The sequence below is a fragment of the Eschrichtius robustus genome, chromosome 15, assembly GCF_028021215.1.
Source record: "Eschrichtius robustus isolate mEscRob2 chromosome 15, mEscRob2.pri, whole genome shotgun sequence".
Taxonomy (NCBI): Eukaryota; Metazoa; Chordata; class Mammalia; order Artiodactyla; family Eschrichtiidae; genus Eschrichtius; species Eschrichtius robustus.
The window spans coordinates 38,560,129-38,578,303 of NC_090838.1; the positions used below are offsets into that span (position 1 = coordinate 38,560,129).

General features: G+C 47.7%; 1 protein-coding gene across 2 annotated transcripts in view; it reads left to right on the forward strand.

The window, feature by feature from the left end:
• Positions 1-17,709, forward strand: part of PRKCE (protein kinase C epsilon) — a 507,341-nt gene extending 489,632 nt beyond the window's left edge. For both annotated transcript variants that reach the window (XM_068564561.1, XM_068564560.1), the window contains one exon: positions 14,743-17,709. In XM_068564561.1, the coding sequence (XP_068420662.1) occupies positions 14,743-14,889 (147 nt within the window). In that variant the 3' untranslated portion in view covers positions 14,890-17,709. The remainder of the gene's footprint in view (positions 1-14,742) is intronic.
• The last annotated feature ends 466 nt before the right edge of the window (positions 17,710-18,175 follow it).

An 18,175-nucleotide genomic window follows, 5' to 3' on the forward strand; every position in this document is an offset into this window, starting at 1 on the left:
GAGATGGCACGAAGAAGATGGCCTCCCCAGTCAGGCCTCTGTGGGTCACAGGAGCCACTTCCCACCCGAGGTCTCATAGAAGATCTTGTCCAGGAGGGCCACATAGCTGGATGAGCAGTGCCCTCCTGCCTGTCTCTGCAGAGAAGGCTACAGGGTGGTCCTGCAGCCAGGGGGGCGGGCATAGTGGTCAGAGGCTGGATAATGTGCGTCAAAGTAAAAGCAGATAGAATCTCAAGCTTTTCCCATGGAGGGGCTCCATCCTCCAGCCCTCAAGCCAGCATTTGCTCTTTGAAGGGTGTAGGCACCAAGGGACATTTTGCCAGCTGACAGGGTTCCTCCGTCCACACCAGCCTACAAGTCCAGGACCTTGAATCTCCAGGGCTGCATCTGTCATAGCTGAGAGAAGCTCTTGGAAACCCAGTTTTGCATCTCGGGGGATCAGTGCCCTGTTTACTCCCCATTGTTTGTGCTGGCATAAGGGGTGATAACAGAATTGGATTTGGCCTCAGCTAGATGCTCAAACGTTATTCTAGAGTTCCAGGGTCTAGCAAACACACATTGGGTTTGTGAAGCTTCATTAAGGTTGTTCATCAACCTCAGTCTCTTCACAGAGAGAAGACCTGGCTCACGGGCCTGCATCTTTTCGAGCCTGCATGTTATTCGGGCTCCTCCGTTCTGAGACCTACTCCACCCCCAAAGGGGTTTTCTTGAGCACAGAGCTTGGATGTCAGTGGAGTATTTCAGGTGTGTGAGCCCAGCTAGGTGTGGAGGAGGGTCCAGAATGACGGGGACAGTGAAATAAGATCATTGCCTGAAGTAGGGAGATGGGCAGATAAGACTGGAGTGGGGATTGTCAGCTGAGATGACTTAGAAAATAAACCAGACCTTGACTGGGAGCTTCAGCCGCGCCTTCCTTCTCCCCGCGAGCAACTGGCACCTCCCCTAGTGTTGGAAACGACAGGATTGATGGTCCTCCCGGGGAGGTGTGGCAGATTCAGGCTACAGGTACCCAAGTACCTAGGATGTGGGTGTTCCACTGAATGATGCAGAATACCCTCACCCCAGAACAGGAGATTTCAGAACTTAGCCCTGACTCTGTATCACAGGCAGTGAGCTGAGAGGAAAACACTGGACGGGGCTGGGTCCAGGTCCCTGCTGTGAGAGTCTGTGAAACCCTGAACAAGGCACTGAATCTCTCTGCTCCTTTCCTGTAAGGTGAGGGACTTGCATTGTCCCTAAGATTTCTCCCGGCCCCAGGCACTCTGTGTAAATGTGCTCCATGAGGGCAGGGATGTGTGCAGGTTTTGAATCAACTTTATTATAGTAACATTTACAGAGCTGAAAAGTTACCTGTTTAAAGTGCCCATTTTGATGCATTTTAACAAACCTATGTAACCACCGGCTCATGAATGTAAAGAACATCTCTGTACCCAAGCAGTTCCCAGGTGTCTCTGCCCCTGGCAGCCCCTGATCTGCTTTCTGTCCCTGGAAAGGAGATTTCTCTTTCCTAGAGCTTCACATATATGGAGTCATGTTGTATGCACTCTTTTGTGTCTGGCTTCTTTCACTCAGCATCATGTGTTTGAGACTTATATTTTTAACTTTTTATTATGGAAAATTTCAAGCATGTACAAAAGTAGCGAGAAAAGTGGAATCCCCATGTGCCCATCACCCAACTGCAAAGACTACTAGCGAGCTCTGCTTAATGTGTTAGGGGAGGGATCTGTGTCTGTTTCGTTCACAGCTGCGTCCTCAGCAAAAACTCCTGGCACATAGTAGTAATTCATATATCTGTGTGGAATGAATGAATGAATTCTGTAGATCTACAGTGTTTTTCCAGAGAATGTTTCTCTCTTAGTTCCATCTCAAAATTCTCTTCTCACCTTTTATGGCCCAAGATCTAGCCCAGTATGTGCCTGGGAATTTGGGGTGATAAGATCCTGCATTAGGAAACCTGAAATTGTTGAATGGTAAGAGAAGGTGGGTGACCTCATCGTGATTTGAGGGGCATCTATTAGAGTGTTTACGGTTCCCGTTTCAAAGCCAGTAGGCAGAGCAACAATAAATCCCAGGCCAAGAGAGCTTGATCTCCATCCAGGACATGTTCATAAATACGTGGCGGGGGGTTGGAGTGGGGGATTGTTGAGTGCAGGATCAGGGCTTTTGCCAGGACTGATTGGAAAGTTTCTTCTTTGAGTACCCAAAAGCATACCTAGAGTAGCTAAACTCAACAGCTGTCAACAATGACACTGCTTTGAAAAGTCGATGATAAATGAAAAAGGGCCCCCCGGTTAGAGGCAGAGCGGGGCTGGCTTTGCCACTGTGTGTCTGCCCACTTTCAGCGAGAGCAGCCACGGGTCCCGCTGCTGCACGTCCCACCGCATGGGGCCAGCTCGCTGCAGAGCCTGGCACAGGGGCTCAGGCCTTGGGCAGGCCACAGCAGGCAGGGTGCTGTCTCCTCCTAAGGCTTTTTATTCCTGCATATCGACATGGTATTTTCTACACATTTGCAGCTCCAGACACCCCTGCTGGGTTGCCCCTTTACCCTACTTCCAGGTCTACCCATCAGTGGGTTGTAAAATCAGTTTAGTGGGTCAGGTGCAGAAAACATTTTTAATGAAGACTAGGATAGGGTAGAATTGGGTAGAGTAGAGAAGAAGAGAAAAGGAAAGAACATAGACTGCATCACATCTGGTAAGGGTAAAGTGTAGCGAGCTGCATCTTTTCTTGGGGATGGTGGAATGAGGTGATGTCCACTAGGTCATATATAACATGTATTTCTTACTCTTGGTCATAATGAAGAATTTCGAAGGGCTGTATTCCCTTTCACCCCTCCTGTCTAAGAAATGACCCCAAAGGGCCTAGTGGGGATGGCGGCCTCATGCATTGTGAGGGACGCAGGGCAGAAGGCAGTTGTTTGCTTGTTGGCTGATTGGTTGGTTGGTTGGTTGGTCGGTTGGTTGGTTTTTAACGCAGCAGCTGTGCTATTGGCGGAAGCCAGTGGCTGGCCACCTGGGCTGGGCTCAGTGCATCAGCCCTTTTGCACAGGTGACCACCTTGACGCCTGTCAGCGGGAGGCAGGACGGCACACACCAGGGGCCCGGCCCAGGGTCAGAACAGGCTGAATCCAGTCCTGGCTCCACCCCGGGCGGGCCCACCTTGGGCAGCTGCTTGCTAGTCTTTGCAGTGGTAACTGTGAGGTTAAATGCATCAGGCAGGTCTCCATCCCTGAGCTTTATTCTGTTGTCCACACGGAGGGACTGAGCCGTGCCGCTGCTGGAAGTACACGGCAGGCCTCCGAGCAGAGCCTCTAGCCTGTGCAGGAGACAGTTACTGAGTCAGTCACTTTTTAGCCCCAGTTACAAGGAGGGCCGGGAAAGAGAGGCACAGGGCGATCAAGGTATGTGAGGGGGACCAGCCTGGGTTCGGGATGGTTCCCCAGGAAGGGGCATTTCTTTCCCACATAGCAGTTCCAGACCCTTCTTATTAGCAGCAGGATGGAGGCCTTGTGGCCTCGGGAACGGTTTCCGAGCTCCTTTGCAGCATTTGAGAGGGAAACGGGCACTCCTTTCCTCTCATGTCTTGTCTTGGAGGGGGCGGGCTCCCCTGTATGAGAAGAGCTCTTGCTCTGGGCCGTCACCTGGGGACTCAGCAGGGTCTACTTAGTTAAGGCCCGGCTGTGAGCTGGGTACTGCGAGTGACAGAAGATGCAGGTGGCCCCGAGATGCTACTTGCCTTGCCAGGGAGCCAAGATTCTTGGGGCACTTGGAGACACCTCTAGGCCATTTAAAACTCCAAACTGAACGTCGTCAAGGGCCAGTGAGTGCTGTACAGACTATGAGGATGTGTCCTTAACCACACGGCCCAAAATGAATCTTGGCTGAAATGTATGCTTTATACTTTTTTACCAAGTTTTAACAGCAGGTAGTCACAGCCAAAGGTGTGTCCACGTGTGGACCTGGGCAGGCCTGGGAGGGTTTCAGGAGGCAGGTGTCAGCACCGCCCTTCAGAACTGCCCAGAAATGTCTCCTTCCCTAAAAGGAATGAAGAAATGCTGTGTCTGTGAGGCTAAAGCTACGAGACAAGTGGTTCCACCTGGTCTTGAAATAGCCTTAGACAGAGAGCCTGCGTCCGGGGGACTTTTCCCAACCATTTTCACAGGGACCCTTCAGCCTTCCCATGGAGCACCACACGGGCCAAAGGCAACGCCCCATGTTGGGGGCCTCCATGGTACGAGGGACTTGAGCAAAAGGGGACATTTCCGGCCCTGAGACTGCTTCTCAGGGCTTTCTGCTCTCTGTGGATTCCTCAGAGTTACTGTACCACAGGGAATTTCATGCCTTGTTTGACGGGAAACTTTGAAATCTGTGACTCTTAACTTAGCAGTGAAGTTGCCACCCCTTCCAGAATCTGCTGCGGTGAACTCTCTCCAGGAAAACCCAAAAGTGCCCATACACACAACACACTGGATTGTATTTCACAAGGTTCCCGGAAGCCCTGAAGTCCCTCGTCTAGTACAGGGGTTGGCAAACTCTGACCCACTGGCCAGATCCAACCCACTGCCTCTTTTTGTGCAGCCCTCAGACTAAGAATGGGTTTTACATTTATCTTCAGTGGTTGAGGAAGAATGGTGACACTTGACCATTATAAGAAGTTCGAATATCTGTGTCCATAAATAAAGTGTTACTGGGACACAGCCACTTGCAGTCACTGACACTTTGTCTAGGGCTGCTTCGTGCTACACAGCAGAGGGGAGTGGTTGTGACAGAGACCCCATGGCCCACAAAGCCTAAAATATTTACTAGCTGGCCTTTCACAGAAAACGTGCCATCCATGCTCTAAGAGTGGGAACCCAGGTCAAGAAGTCTTGTTTGAAATATTTTAGTTTTACTTAAAATGATTGAGCCATGGAATATACAGGTAGAAGCAGCTTTGGAAATACCCTCAACAAGCTCCCCACTTTATCAAGGACCACATTCCCTGCTTCTGTGGGAGCAGGGGATACAGGGAGTTGTATCTTGCCCTTTCAAGCTTGCCCTTGTATCTTGCCCTTTCAAGCTTCTGTAGGTTTCTAAGCTGGCCCTGCCTTCCAAACGAACCTTCAGGTAGAAGCACCAAAATTTTGTTTAAAAAGCACCATAACAAATGTTCCATGTTTGGTAACAGCTTCTTTATAACGGGGATACCTGCCCTCCCCTGTAAAGGTGATCCCAGAGGGCTGAGTCTGTAGACCCCTATAAACCACTGATTTACAGACAAATTGTAGTTGGCTGAACTCCTTTGATCACTGAAGTATTTCTAGGTGTGAGGGAGGAGCAACTCCCAAATCCAAAGCAACTCTTCAAATGGAATTTGTAAAAATGTGGATTTTTTAATAGTCTGGGAAACAATTACGAGGGGACAAGGAGAGAGGGGGAATAGTTGAATTCCATCAAGCAGTGGATTTGACAGAATTCAGCTGTTGTTGGTTGTTCAGAATGCATGTTGGTCTGAGGGACTTAGCCCATTTAAAAAATACATTTACATATGCAGACTGCCTCAGGAGTGAAGCGGCTTTCCCTCAGACATGGTTTAGATGAGGCGGTGGACCAGATTCTGGGGGAGGGGGCATTCGACCTGAGGCTTGGGTGGCTCCCCATCTCTGTATGCTAGCAGCAGAGGCCAGCCTGCTGCCATGATTCTCTCCTGTGGACCAGGGAATGACCAGGAACCAAGTGGCTTCCCATTTTTACATGTCATGAAGCTAATCATTTGTGCCTAAAAAGCAAATGGGTCTTGATTTTCTTTTTCCCTAAAAGGTGGAAACAGCTTTACTAAACAGAGGTCACAAACTGGAGGACCGTGCAACCCATTCAGCCAGGCTGCTCTATTTTTAATTGAATTAGTTGGCAAAAATTAGGAGCTCTAACATGAAAATGTGTCTGGGGTATTTGTTGGGAATTCAGAAGACCTAGGAACCCTGGGTCTGTGTTCCTGAAGGAGCACATCAGCTGCTGAGGCATGCACTGCCCACTTTGCCCCCAGCTCTACAGCTCCCTGTGGACACACACACACACCCTCCAGCTCATTACAGAGAAAAGAAGAAATGATGTCATAGCCAGCACTGCTAAAAATAAAATTCATCTTCTTTCTTCCTTTTAGTTTTTCTTATCTTGCTTTATTCCAGAAAGTTTAAAGATAGCCCACTAGGGTATACAAAGCACATACTGTAAATGTAATGGCAGTGAAGATGAGGAAAGACAAACAAGGTTAGGAAGGCAATAAAAGGATCAGGAATGTCCTCTTGGGTGGGTCACAATTCTGGCTTTTAGCTTTTAAGAGAAGACTGGTTAGTCCTAGTATTTGGAGTACACAGGAGATGAAAGCACACAGGTTACCCCGGTGATACAGTGATTATTCTGTGAACTGAGATCAGGGATCATCCCAAAGACAATGATCTTTGTTCTGACCATACTGTTGTGATCAATATTGACAAAGAAGCAATACTAATAATTTACATTTACTCTCTGCTGTGTAATGTTCTCATCACTTAAATGTATTATTTCACTTAATCCTTATAACAAGTATATGGGGAGGACTACTAATATCCCCATTTTACAGATGAGGAAACTGAGGCACAAGAGAGAATTCATGATTTGCCCAAGGCCACAAAGTTTAGCGTGCATGCTAAACCACTAGGCTACGCTGCCTCTCAGAGGGCGACATCTAAAGAAACCAGTGTGGTTTGCCAGTGAGCTCTTGGGTATCCTGATTTTATAAAGACTGATGTAAAATAACTAAGGAATGGCATGAAATTCAGAAGGAATACCAGTATATTGTGTGGTCCCTTTGAAACTGCTAAGAAAAAGAAGGAAGAAAGAGATCCATTGCTCCTTTACACAGAGGGACTCAACAAGGCTGCACATCAGAATCACTCACAGAGCTATAAAAAAAATACAGAGGTCTGGGCCCCACCCCTGGACATTCCAGTTCACGAGGTGTGGGTTGAGGCCCAGGTGTCCATATAGATGCATGTTTGTTTCTGATGCACAGGCAGGATGGAGAACCACTGACTGAAAACAATGACAAATAGCAAGGCTGTTATTTTGCCTCTAACTTTTCCCCAAAGAGAAATGTCTTCAAAGTACAAAGATTAGGGCAAAAACCACTCTTGGGTGAACTGAAACCCAAGAGAAGTGAATTAATGAATTATAGCTAATGAAGTCACCTGGGAGCTATAACTCACCCAGGCCAGATCCTGGAGCAGTTACACTGAGTCTCTGGGGTGGGTGTAGCGTCACTCTCATTTAAAGTTCCATGGTGGTTCTGTTGTGCAGCCGAGTTTGAAAGCCACCGTGCCAGACCCAGGTGAGTTATCTCTCAGGTTAGTGAAGAATCAGCCATGCCCACTATTTGGTTATTTGGATTTGATGGAATAGAGCAGTGGTACCAAATGATGGGACATGGGCAAACAGTCTCCCAGTATTCAGAAAGAGGGAAAATGAGGTTTGGGATACTCTGAGATAGATGTGATTATAGCAAGTTTCTAGAAGGTTTTATGAGAAGATAGTTTGTGGACACTTAGGGGAAAATGGTAATTGCTTGGAGCCAATTAACTTCACCTCTAGACTAATAGATGAGAGAAATGCTGCAGGCATTGTGTATCTTTATTCCAGCAAAACAATTGAAAGTCTCGGATGGCATCCTCCTGAACAAGATGGAAAAAGTGACCATGGCTGGTTGATTCACAGTGGATTTAACACCCATACCCCCAAACTGTGCTGGTACGACTGGGTAGGTCAGCTTTGTGAGAGAGCTCTTTGCAGAGGGCAGGTGAGAGGACTCTGAGCCTGAACTTCCCTTATACAGTATTTTTATATGCATCTTGTTAAAGAGATGGGAGGCATGCCAATCAAATTTTAGGATGACAAAAATCTGAAGAACATGGCAGAAAAGATGGATGACAGAGTTAAAATGGCATTCATGTAGTACTTTAGAGTTTACGTGAGGTTTACTTATATGCTCTCATGCAATCCTCAGCAAGCTAGGTAGATTTATTATCCCCACTTTCTTGGTAAATAAACTGAGATTCAGAGAGGTAAATTACAGAATCATTATTTATGGTAATCTTAACAACCTAGAAATAAGTACCGCCATAAGAAGAAATCAAAGTTAAGTGTCAGAGGTTACATCTGGATGCAAAAAATCCATTTCAGAAGATAGGGGTTTGTATTAGTTTCCTAGGACTACCATAAAGTTCCACACGCCGGGTGGCCTACAACAACAGAGATGTATTGTCTCTCAGTTTTGGATGCGAAAGTCTTTGATCAGGGCACGTGCAGAGCCGCGCTCCTCTTGAAACCCGTAGGGGAGGAATCCTTCCTTGCCTCTTTCAGCTTCTGGTGGCACCAGATGTTCCTTGGCTTGTGGTGGCATCACTCTGCTCTTCATGTGGGTTCTCCCTGTGTCTCTTTATCAGGTCCTCCCCCTGTGCGTGTCTGCCTCTGTGTCCAAATTTCCCCTTCTTATAAGGTCACCAGTCATACTGGATAGGCCCCACCCTGATGACCTTACATCTGCAAAGACCTTATTTCCAAATAAGGCTGAGGTGCTGGTGGTTAGGATTTCAACATAGCTTTTGGGGGAGACACAGTTCAACACATAACAAGGTTAAATTGGATTGATAAAACTGTAAGAGCGTCACTGTTTTATCACAGTTACCTCAGAAATGATAAAACATTGACACCGTCTTAGACACTGATTTAATTTGAGAGTTTCCACCAAGTAGAGGGTCATACCACTTCCCTTGGCATTGCTGAGACCACGGAGTCAGGAATCGAGCTGTCAGTTCTGGCCACCACATTCTAAGAAGGAAATGGATTAAAAAATGGTAGGGCACCACCATGGCAAGATAGGTGCTGTGAAAGCTTCCACTGGCAGCCTAGACAAACCCTCTATGTGTCTCGCTCTGTTTTCTATAAGAAAAATCCAAAAGTATGATCAATTCATGGTTAACAAAATTAAAAAAGGGGGAAAGGGATAGAAGAATATGTTGAGAGAGATTTCTAGGCAAATGATAGTTGACTTGAATTTCTGTTCCAAGCCTCGTTTTTGTCAGGCAAAACACTATGCAGTTATACGTTTCTCATTTCATTTAACTTCATGGGTGAGCATGTGTGTATAAGCATATGCACATGTACTCTGTCAATATATGGGTATAATGAATATATGTGTATATGTAAAGATCCAGTTAATTGATGTTAAGCAAGCATTCTAATTATTTAAATTCTCACTTTTTCTTTGAAGATATTTAAAAGAAGAAAGAGCTTAGATAAGAATATTGACATTTCAGAGCTAAGAGGAATCTTGAGTTTGACTGTTGCGGCGAATAAAAGGATTTTGAGCAAATGAATATTAAAGGATTGCTGTGTGCCCTGCTTTGCAGTAGGTACCTTGAGGGATACGAGAGGAAAATGTGACACACATAAAGACATGACAAGGAGGGAGCAAATGCATGTTCCAGGAAGTGCCGTGGGGGACTGCAGGGGAGGGTGAGATGGAGGGAGGCTGGAGTCAGGGAGACTCAAGAGGGAGGTGGAACCTGAAAGCTGGATTTTTGGAGACCACGTGAAGACAGCATGTCTCCCCAGAAAGTTATGGTCACACACATGGGTCTGGGGACCCTGGCTTGTGGTCACTCTACTGCCTATGCCCTTGCTGTCACGCCAGACACAGATGAAGAGGTGGTCTGGGACCAGCACAGTGACTACAGCCCCGTGCCCCGGCCTGTAAGACCAGGGAGTTTTCTCGGTGCTTTAGAACAAAGTCATCTGTTGATCTCGTAATCAGAAGAAGACAGAAGCAGAAATCGCTGGCTCCTCTAAAAGCTTGTATTTATGACTTCAGTTCAGTGAGGGCTATGAAAGAATTGCTCCAGCCAGACAGGAAGCGAGCATTCAGGCAGCCTGCCCATGTCCGCACTGGGGTCCAAACACTGCCACAGCCGGCTGAGCCTCCAGCCCTCAGTGGCCTCAGGGCGATTTAAAAGGCAGGTCCCCTACCTTTGCCTCTCAAACGCAGTTTCTCAGAGGCATCTGGAGTGACCTGTAACTCTGTTTCCGTAAGTTCTACCTCACTCCCCCGCTGCAGATGCCAGAAGTGTGCCCTCCCCCCAGGGTCAGCCCCAGACCTCTCAAATCCAAGACCTTACTTCTCAATGAAGCCAAAGGGAAGAGGAATGTTGTTTTCCCCTGACACCAACTGCAAATACCCACCAAGTCCGTAAACTTCTCTTAGCCCATCTGTCTTGGTAGAATTTGCCCAAACCCTGGTTCATCCTCTTTCTTTCTCAGACCAGCGGTCAAGGAACCCTAGTGGCCCAGGCTGACCACTGCAGGGAGAGGAAACCCCATTAACCAGACCTAAGCCTGCCTGTCTCTCAGGGCTCTGTGGGGCAGCCATGGGCTGGGGTGCCCTGCTCCAGGCTCTTTGTGAGTCAGACCTCAACCTTCTCCAAACAAAAACACCCTCTGGCACAAGAGTGCCACAGGTTCTGAACCCAGATCACTTTCGTGGCTCTAGATAAAGCAGCAGCAGGAGACATGCATTCAGTTATTTTTTTCCTCTGATATTTCTTGAGCACTCTCTATGTGCCAGGCAGTGCGCCATCCCGCGGATGGAATGGCGAGTTCAACCCAGTCCCTGCCCCCAGGAGCGCACAGATTAGTTGCAAAAGGAGGCGGACACCCAGGGTGGTAAGTGCCGTGATGAGAGTTAAGAGAGGTGATAGAACCCCCATAAGAGGCCTGGAGGGACAGAGAAGGCTTCCTGAAAGCAGGGCATCTGAGCCAAGATGGGAAAGGTGAGCAGAAGTCAGCTCGGTGATGAAGACATGGGGCAGAAGGCAAGGAGGGGAGCGGGTGCTCCGGGCCGAGGACTAGCTGAGCGAAGGCTCGGATGCAGGAGGAAGCCAGCGAGTCCAGAGGACTTCATGGTTCCCCCGGGCCCAGGCGATGAAGCTGGGCAGGTGGGCAGGGACGAGATCCCAGAGGGCCTTAGAAGTGGGTAAGAAACTGGGGCTTTTTCCGAGAGCAGTAAGCCACCATTGGAAGAATCTCAGTGGCTGGAGGAAGCATGGGATGTTCAGGCAGGCCCTGGCTCAGCACTAGTTCAGGATTTGAAAGCATCCAGAGAACTGTGAGCTCAGGCCCTGCCCTCACGAAGCTCATGGCACCCGTGGGCAGATCACATGGGCTGTGCTGGGGAACACAGCCAAGAAGAGAGTGAGGCATGCCCACGGCACACGGTGCTAAGACTCGGAGGCAGGGTAGGATCTCACATTTATTGGGTGCCCATTGTGTGTTGGGGTCTGCACGGAGGCACCTCACATCTGGCATCTCATTTAGTCCTCAAGGCAATCTGTAGGGCACCTGTGACCACCCCCATTTTACAGATGAAAAGACCAAGGCTCAAAGAGGTTACCTTCACAGTGTCATCTCACCAGGAAGGGGGACGGTACCAGGATGGGAGGCCAGCCAGTGCTCTTTCTCCTCCTGCATGCAGCCTTCCTTCCGTGTGGGTCAGAGGACGTGGGAAGGACTTAATGGAGGAGATAAGGTGCGAAGAGTTAGAAGGCTGTTCCACTGTCCCAGTGTCACCTCTCAGGCTGTGCGGTGGGGGCTGAGAGTCAGGCATTTAGATATTAGGAGAGGCACATGGGGTGACTAAAGATCCAGCTAAACAGGGAGTGTCTCTAGGAGTTTGCCCATCAGAACCTTGGAGTGGAGTCTCGTGCCAACTCTGTAAGGGAGACAGCGGCTTTCCAAAGAGTAAAACCAGTGAGTAAAGGATAAAATCCCCAGTCCTCTCTAAATATGCGGATGTTATGCTGCCTACATGCAATTAACAGGGGATGGGGTTTCTCAGGAATACTTGCTTTGGAAAACTCCCCAAGCCTCTAAGGTTAATTAATAGTCAGGAATTGTTAGTTATTTGAATTGGGAATGAGTTACTGACATGCACCTAAGCTGTCTCCAGGGGAACTAGGGCCTGGGCCGGGTTGCATAAGGGTTGCATGAGCCAAGTGTGTTCTTCTGTAGAGCTCTTGAAGAATGGCACACTCGCTCCAATGCCACAGATGATTCTGGGACCACTGGAAAGCCCAGAGCTGAGCTAGATTGCTACCTAAGCCAGCCCGCCATGGAGCTAGAGGCCCTCTGGAAATGACGTCCCTAACTGTATTGACTGAGCCCGATTCCCTGGTAAGCAGTCAGCAAGTTGGGACATTCAGACATCCTGTGGAATCTAGCTCCGTCACTATGCTCATTTGACCTCAGGAAAGGAAACCAGTTTCCATGACTAATGGACACAAATGATTGAAAGGTGAAGCACAAGTAGTTAAACAGGGGAGCCGATGCCAGAGTGTTTACAGATTTCCCGAGGTTCTCTATACACTGGCTCCCCTCCCCCATTAGTGACCAGTGAGAGGGAGGCAGGAAGGAGGTGGTCCCGCCCCTGAAAGTACCTGGGCATAGCCCACCATTGGTGGTGTTACCAATTGAGTTTCCCTCCTGGCCTATTCCTTGCCAATCTTCTTCACCAACTCCCTCTCCTCCTGCCCCCACTGAGGGTGCCCCTTGGTCGCCTTCTGGGATGATACTCAGCACTTCCCAAGTCTTAAAGTCTTGCTGCCACCTTCTCCCATCCTGCTGCTCCGCCAGCACCACGCGCCCATACTCTGTAAGCCCTCTTCAATCAAAGTGAACCCATCCCTCCTTCGATAGGGATCTTCAGAAGAGGCGTCACCACACCCTTTCCCCAGGCACCTGCCCTCCCGTGTCCCTCGTGCGTCACTTGGGTTTGGGCTTTGTGGCTCTCCTCTGGAGTCCCTCTCCACGAGGGCCCCCCTTTTCCTCGTGCTCTGTACACACTGGAGATGGAGACGTGTCATCCTCTTGCCTGCGGCCAGCCCTCCTGTAGAAAAGACTAAGCCACTCCTCAGTTTTCCCATGTCAAGGGGCGACACACACATCCTGCTGCGGCAAGTCCTGTTTCCATCCCTTGGGCTTTTCTGTGTCCCCCTTTTGTCTCCCCTCCAAGGTCTCTGAGACCTACTGAACTATGCAGCTCAAGGCCAGAGAGAAGACGCCAAGCAGGACTGATGGGCGCTGAAAGATGGGAAAGACTAGCTCATCTCCGCTCTGTGCTGTCCATCTGATTCAGATCTCAATCTGGGGAAGTTCGAAAACAGACTCCCCTGCCGAGCTCACCTCACCATGTCACCACTCTCTCCCCAACCCACAGACCTCTCCCACCATGCTGGCTTACCAGCAAGTTGTTCTGGCTTTGCTTCAGCCTAGTGGTTTGACCTAAATGTCTCCTGTTTGAATTTGACTCTTGCCGTGTCTTCCCACGTCTCCAGTACCCAGCTTTCCAGACGTTCTACACCACGGGAGGCATCATGCTGAGAGCTGGATTTGAGTCTGGCTCTGCTCTGAACTCACTGGGTGACTCTGGGCAAGTCACCAAACCTCTGTGAGCCACGGTTTCCACATCTGTAAAATCAGGATAATAACACCTGCCTGTTCCAAGGATCAGTGAGCAAATGAACGTGAAGATGCTGTAAACTGTAAAGCAGCACTTCCCAAACCATGTTCTGCAGAACTTGGCTCCCATCTTCTTAACCATCTTCCTCTCTGCCAAGATGCCTTCCTCCCATCTCTACCAACATGATTGTAACTCATCCTTCAAGTCTCAGCCGGGCCCTGACTACTCCATGAAAGTTTTTCTAATGATTGCAGTGTGTTCTAGACAGGAATACTGATTCCCGATTCAGCAGTGAACCCCCAAAGGCAGAGAGCATTATTCATACTTCCTGATTTTCTCCAAAACCCAGGATGTGTTTGATTGCTGCCCTCCACCCTCCACAGACCATAAGCCCAGTTTTGGTAACTTGAACCTCCGGCTGGGTATGGGTCTTTCTGAGCTGGGAAGTCAGTGGTGGGCTTGCTGATGTATTCACTCATTCAGTAGATGCTTAGTGCAGGGGACTGCTGGGGACCCAAGGCTGAGTCAGACAAGGCTTCTGCCTTTAAGGAGCTCATGGTCAGGACAAAAGCATTAACAATTCACTGCAAGTCAGTGTCTTGAGTATAATAATAGAAATAACGTGGGAACACAAAATAGCAGGTGAGGATCAAGGCAGGTTTCCCAGAAGATGGTCCCACCCCCCCATCCCATGCATCCTCCTACTTATAGAGAAGATGACATCTGGAGCAGACATGGCAAGGTAATGGGGATTTACCTTTATGGAAGAAAGACCACTGGAGACCTTGTGGGAGGGAGATTCAAGTTCATTTCCTGGATCACAGGAAGGGAGGTCTCAGTGGAGCCAGAGGGTTAGGGCAGATGCTGGAAGGGGGAGTGTCCGGAACACACACACACACACACACACACACACAGACACGCACACACACACTCGACCCCACACACACAGTCTATGGGAATCCCACTTCCCTGCTTTTCCATCATACCTCTCACCCCGTCTTCCTTCTCACCTGGACTCATTCTTCCTCTCCAAGTCCTCCATCACCTCCCGGTCCTGGGGCCATTCATCGTTACCTCATTGGAACAGCTCGATGTCTGCTCTCAGTAGCTAGAGGTCTGCTTTGGCGAGAGGCTGGTCAGCGCGATGCCCACTCCCTGCGGGGGGCCCTGGGGAGGAAGGTCAGCCTGGAGTCAGTGCTTTCTCTTATCTTCCCACAGAAAACCAAAAGAGACGTCAATAATTTTGACCAAGACTTTACCCGGGAAGAGCCGGTACTCACGCTCGTGGACGAAGCGATTGTGAAGCAGATCAACCAGGAGGAATTCAAAGGCTTCTCCTACTTTGGTGAAGACCTGATGCCCTGAGAAGCCGCTCCAGGTGGAGTTTGGTGATGCTGCAAGCAGGGGCGCCGGGAAGATTCCTATTTTCCCGTCGGACGGTCTTGAACTACTTCTCCTCCCCGGAGCCCCAGTCCCTTGTCCACCCTCTATTTATTGCATTCCCTCGCCCCAGGCCAGCTCCTCCCTCTTCCCACCTGGTGACCAGAAGGCACTCTTGGTTCTTGTCTCACCAGTAATGCAGAATCGTGTGGCGTCAGCAGTTCACTGGACCCACTGCCGAGTCTGGTCTGTTGGCAAGCCTGGCTTCTTCACTCCACGGGGGCTTCTGGCAGGGAAGCAACTTCAGGTCTTTTACTGAAAAGAAAAGAAAAAAAAAAAAAAAACAAAACAAAAAGCTAACGAGACTCTGGCTCTGCTCGTGGACGCAGAGTCCTGACAACTCTTGCTTCTCATCCCTCCGGTCTCCCCGCCTGCCACCCTCTGCCATTCTATCCAGAAGAAGAGACTGGTGCTTCTTCAGCCCAAAGATGGGCGCCCTCAAGGCATGCCCAGGAAGGAGAGAGGCTGGGAGATGCCCGGGTTGGCTCCCTGTGTTGGTTTGCTCTGGAATGGCTAATTCTCGCTTGCTTTGGTTTTAGGTTTGGGGCATGCCAAAGTTGTGTAAGCATGTGTCTTGTGGAAGAAATCGCTCTCCGTAGAAGAAGAAATTTGATTTTGAACTCTGTTAACATCTGAAAAATAGATTATCAAATTTGCTTTCTAATTGGCCAAAAGATATAAATTCCAGTGTTAATACAGGTAGATATTAAAGGGCTAATAAATCATCGTCCAAGGTTTATGCTCTGAATGCTTTCGTGGCACGTGGGGCTCCGTGAATTGAGAGGAAAGGAAACTAGCAGTGCTCTATGTTATTCAAGTTCTGCCTGAACTCCAAGGCCACCGGAGAGATGGCCAAGGCCCTGGGGTCCTAGCAAAACTCGCCTCCCAAATTCTCTTTCCAGTTTCGTCCTAAGTCCCCAGCATCAACTCTATTTATTTTCTGCAGCAGCGTGTAATTTTTGTGGACTTCTACCAAATGGTAGTACTACTGTGTTGTGGTTTTTAAACATTAAACGTGTAAAGTTAAATATGAAATATCTGCTTTTGGAACAAGCAGAGTGAGGCTAAACGTGGGTTATGCAGAGGGTATCAGGAGATTGAAGAGCGACTTATTTGAAAACTGACAGGGTGGCAAGATGCGCTCGGAGTTTTGTTTCTGTGTGACATGCAATGGCAACTCATGTGGACACTATTTAATGGATGTGACATTACCTCCTGTAGATAATGCTAACAGTGTTACATTCTTTGATTTCCAAGGGTTCTCTGTGGCTTTGTGTACATGTTTCCTGGAGGTCGTTTGATTATCTATTTTACTGAACTGATTTAGCAGGGAATGGAATCCATTCCAACTGTTGCACGTGGATTTCCCAGCTGCCCCTAAATATATATACTTGTGAGTGGCAAAGTGGCACTAATGAAGCTTTTTGCCTTTTGTACATTTGAGATTTTTGTATATAGTGTTTGCTGCAAGGCCTGTGGAATTAATTCATTGAATTTAGAGGTATCAACTGCTGCATGTTCAGGCATATTATAAAACTTTAGTCTATGAAAGAATAATTATAATAATGTCCAGGTGCAATACTCTCTGAGTGTATTGGTTCAAGTTACCGAGAGATAAGGTGTGTTTCCTTCTTTCTTTTTTCTTCTCGGGGGGGAGGGGTGTTCTTTGTATTGTTGATTTCATTTTGGTTTATTTTAAAAGATGTAAACTCACATATAGTTCTCCTGCGCTCTGTTATGCCCTGATAGAGATGGGAAAGAGAAAGGAATGTTCTGGATGGTGGTTTCAAAGTTTTGACAGTGACTAGCTGGGGCCCATTAGCTGGTGTCCATATTTGTATCTGGCTGGTCACGTAGCCTTGGTTACTAGTGATGCCATTCAGTTCTCTTTTGTTTTGATTTTTTAAAAACTCAGGTGTAATTATTAACTGTTCTTATGATAATTTCAAATATTATGCTCTATCAATTTGTGTGTTTGGCATACCAGTGAAGAGATGAAGAACAGTAGATTAATTGATCTTCGGTAACTTGACATACTGGGGAGAGACTGTCTTCTGGAGTTGAGGACAAGCACAGAAACATCTTCATGGTGGCATCATCTCATTTTTTAGGAAGACATGACAATACTGCCCATCTTACTCATGCATCACCACTGCTCTCTGTTTTCTCCTCTGCTTCCTTCACCCTGATGGACTTTGAAACACCAAGCAAACTCTAACTATAATGCCAACTGGCCTTGTCCAAGGTATTCCCATGTCAGCAGGGGTTGGGCCTTCCTAAAGGACAACTGGCATTTTTGTTGGGAAGTCAAATAATAATACATTCCACCAGGCAGCTCCAGGCAATCACTCAGCGGGTTGCCTGGCCCAGAGATGCCCCCTTCCAGCCCCCAAAGCTGGGCTCGCTGGGATGCCTCCTGTTTGGGGCTGGAGCTCATCAAGTTCTCACACAGGCAGATTCAAATCCCATGTAGTCTATAGAATAAGGCTTGTGTGTTCCGTGAGTAGTCATTGTTTCATTTCAGCTTTCACAAGAGTTTGGAAGCAGCCACACTGTTTCATTTCTGCCAGTTCTTTCTAATCTTTCCAGCTCGCTCACTCACTCTCTCTTTTTTTTTTTTCTTTTAAGAAAAGAAAGGGGGGGACGGGAGTGCAAAAAAATGCCAAAAAAATATATGAAGGATAGCTGTTCTCCTGTGTTCTCTCATAATGGACTTTGTGAAGTGGAAACATTTTTTTTTTTCCTCCAAAGGTGAAAAAGCAATGCATTCTTGCTTTTAAAAAAAAAAAAAAAAAGAAGGCTAAAAAATTACCTCTTTTTAAATTATGTGCAAAATAAGTCTGGCTAAATATAAAATGTATTCAATTTTAGGGATTTTTTTTTTTGTATTGTGATGCTTTATTTGTACATTTTTTCCCTTTCTGGATGTAATTTTAATCTCTTGCCATTCATTAGTGTTATTTCATTGTAAACATTATTGTGCCAAATGTACTGTATTCAAAAGGATGTGAATGTGTATTGTTTCAGAACCTAATAAATACAATGACGTTAAATATTATTTCTCAGTCCTGATGAACATTTTTATCTCCTTGGTGAGTGTCAAGGTGGCACTAATGAAGCTCACTGCCTTTTAGACATTAGGGATTCCAAATTCCCAAACCCAGATGTGGTTTCAGCTTTTCTCTTACCCTTTGAAGATGCACAAAGGATG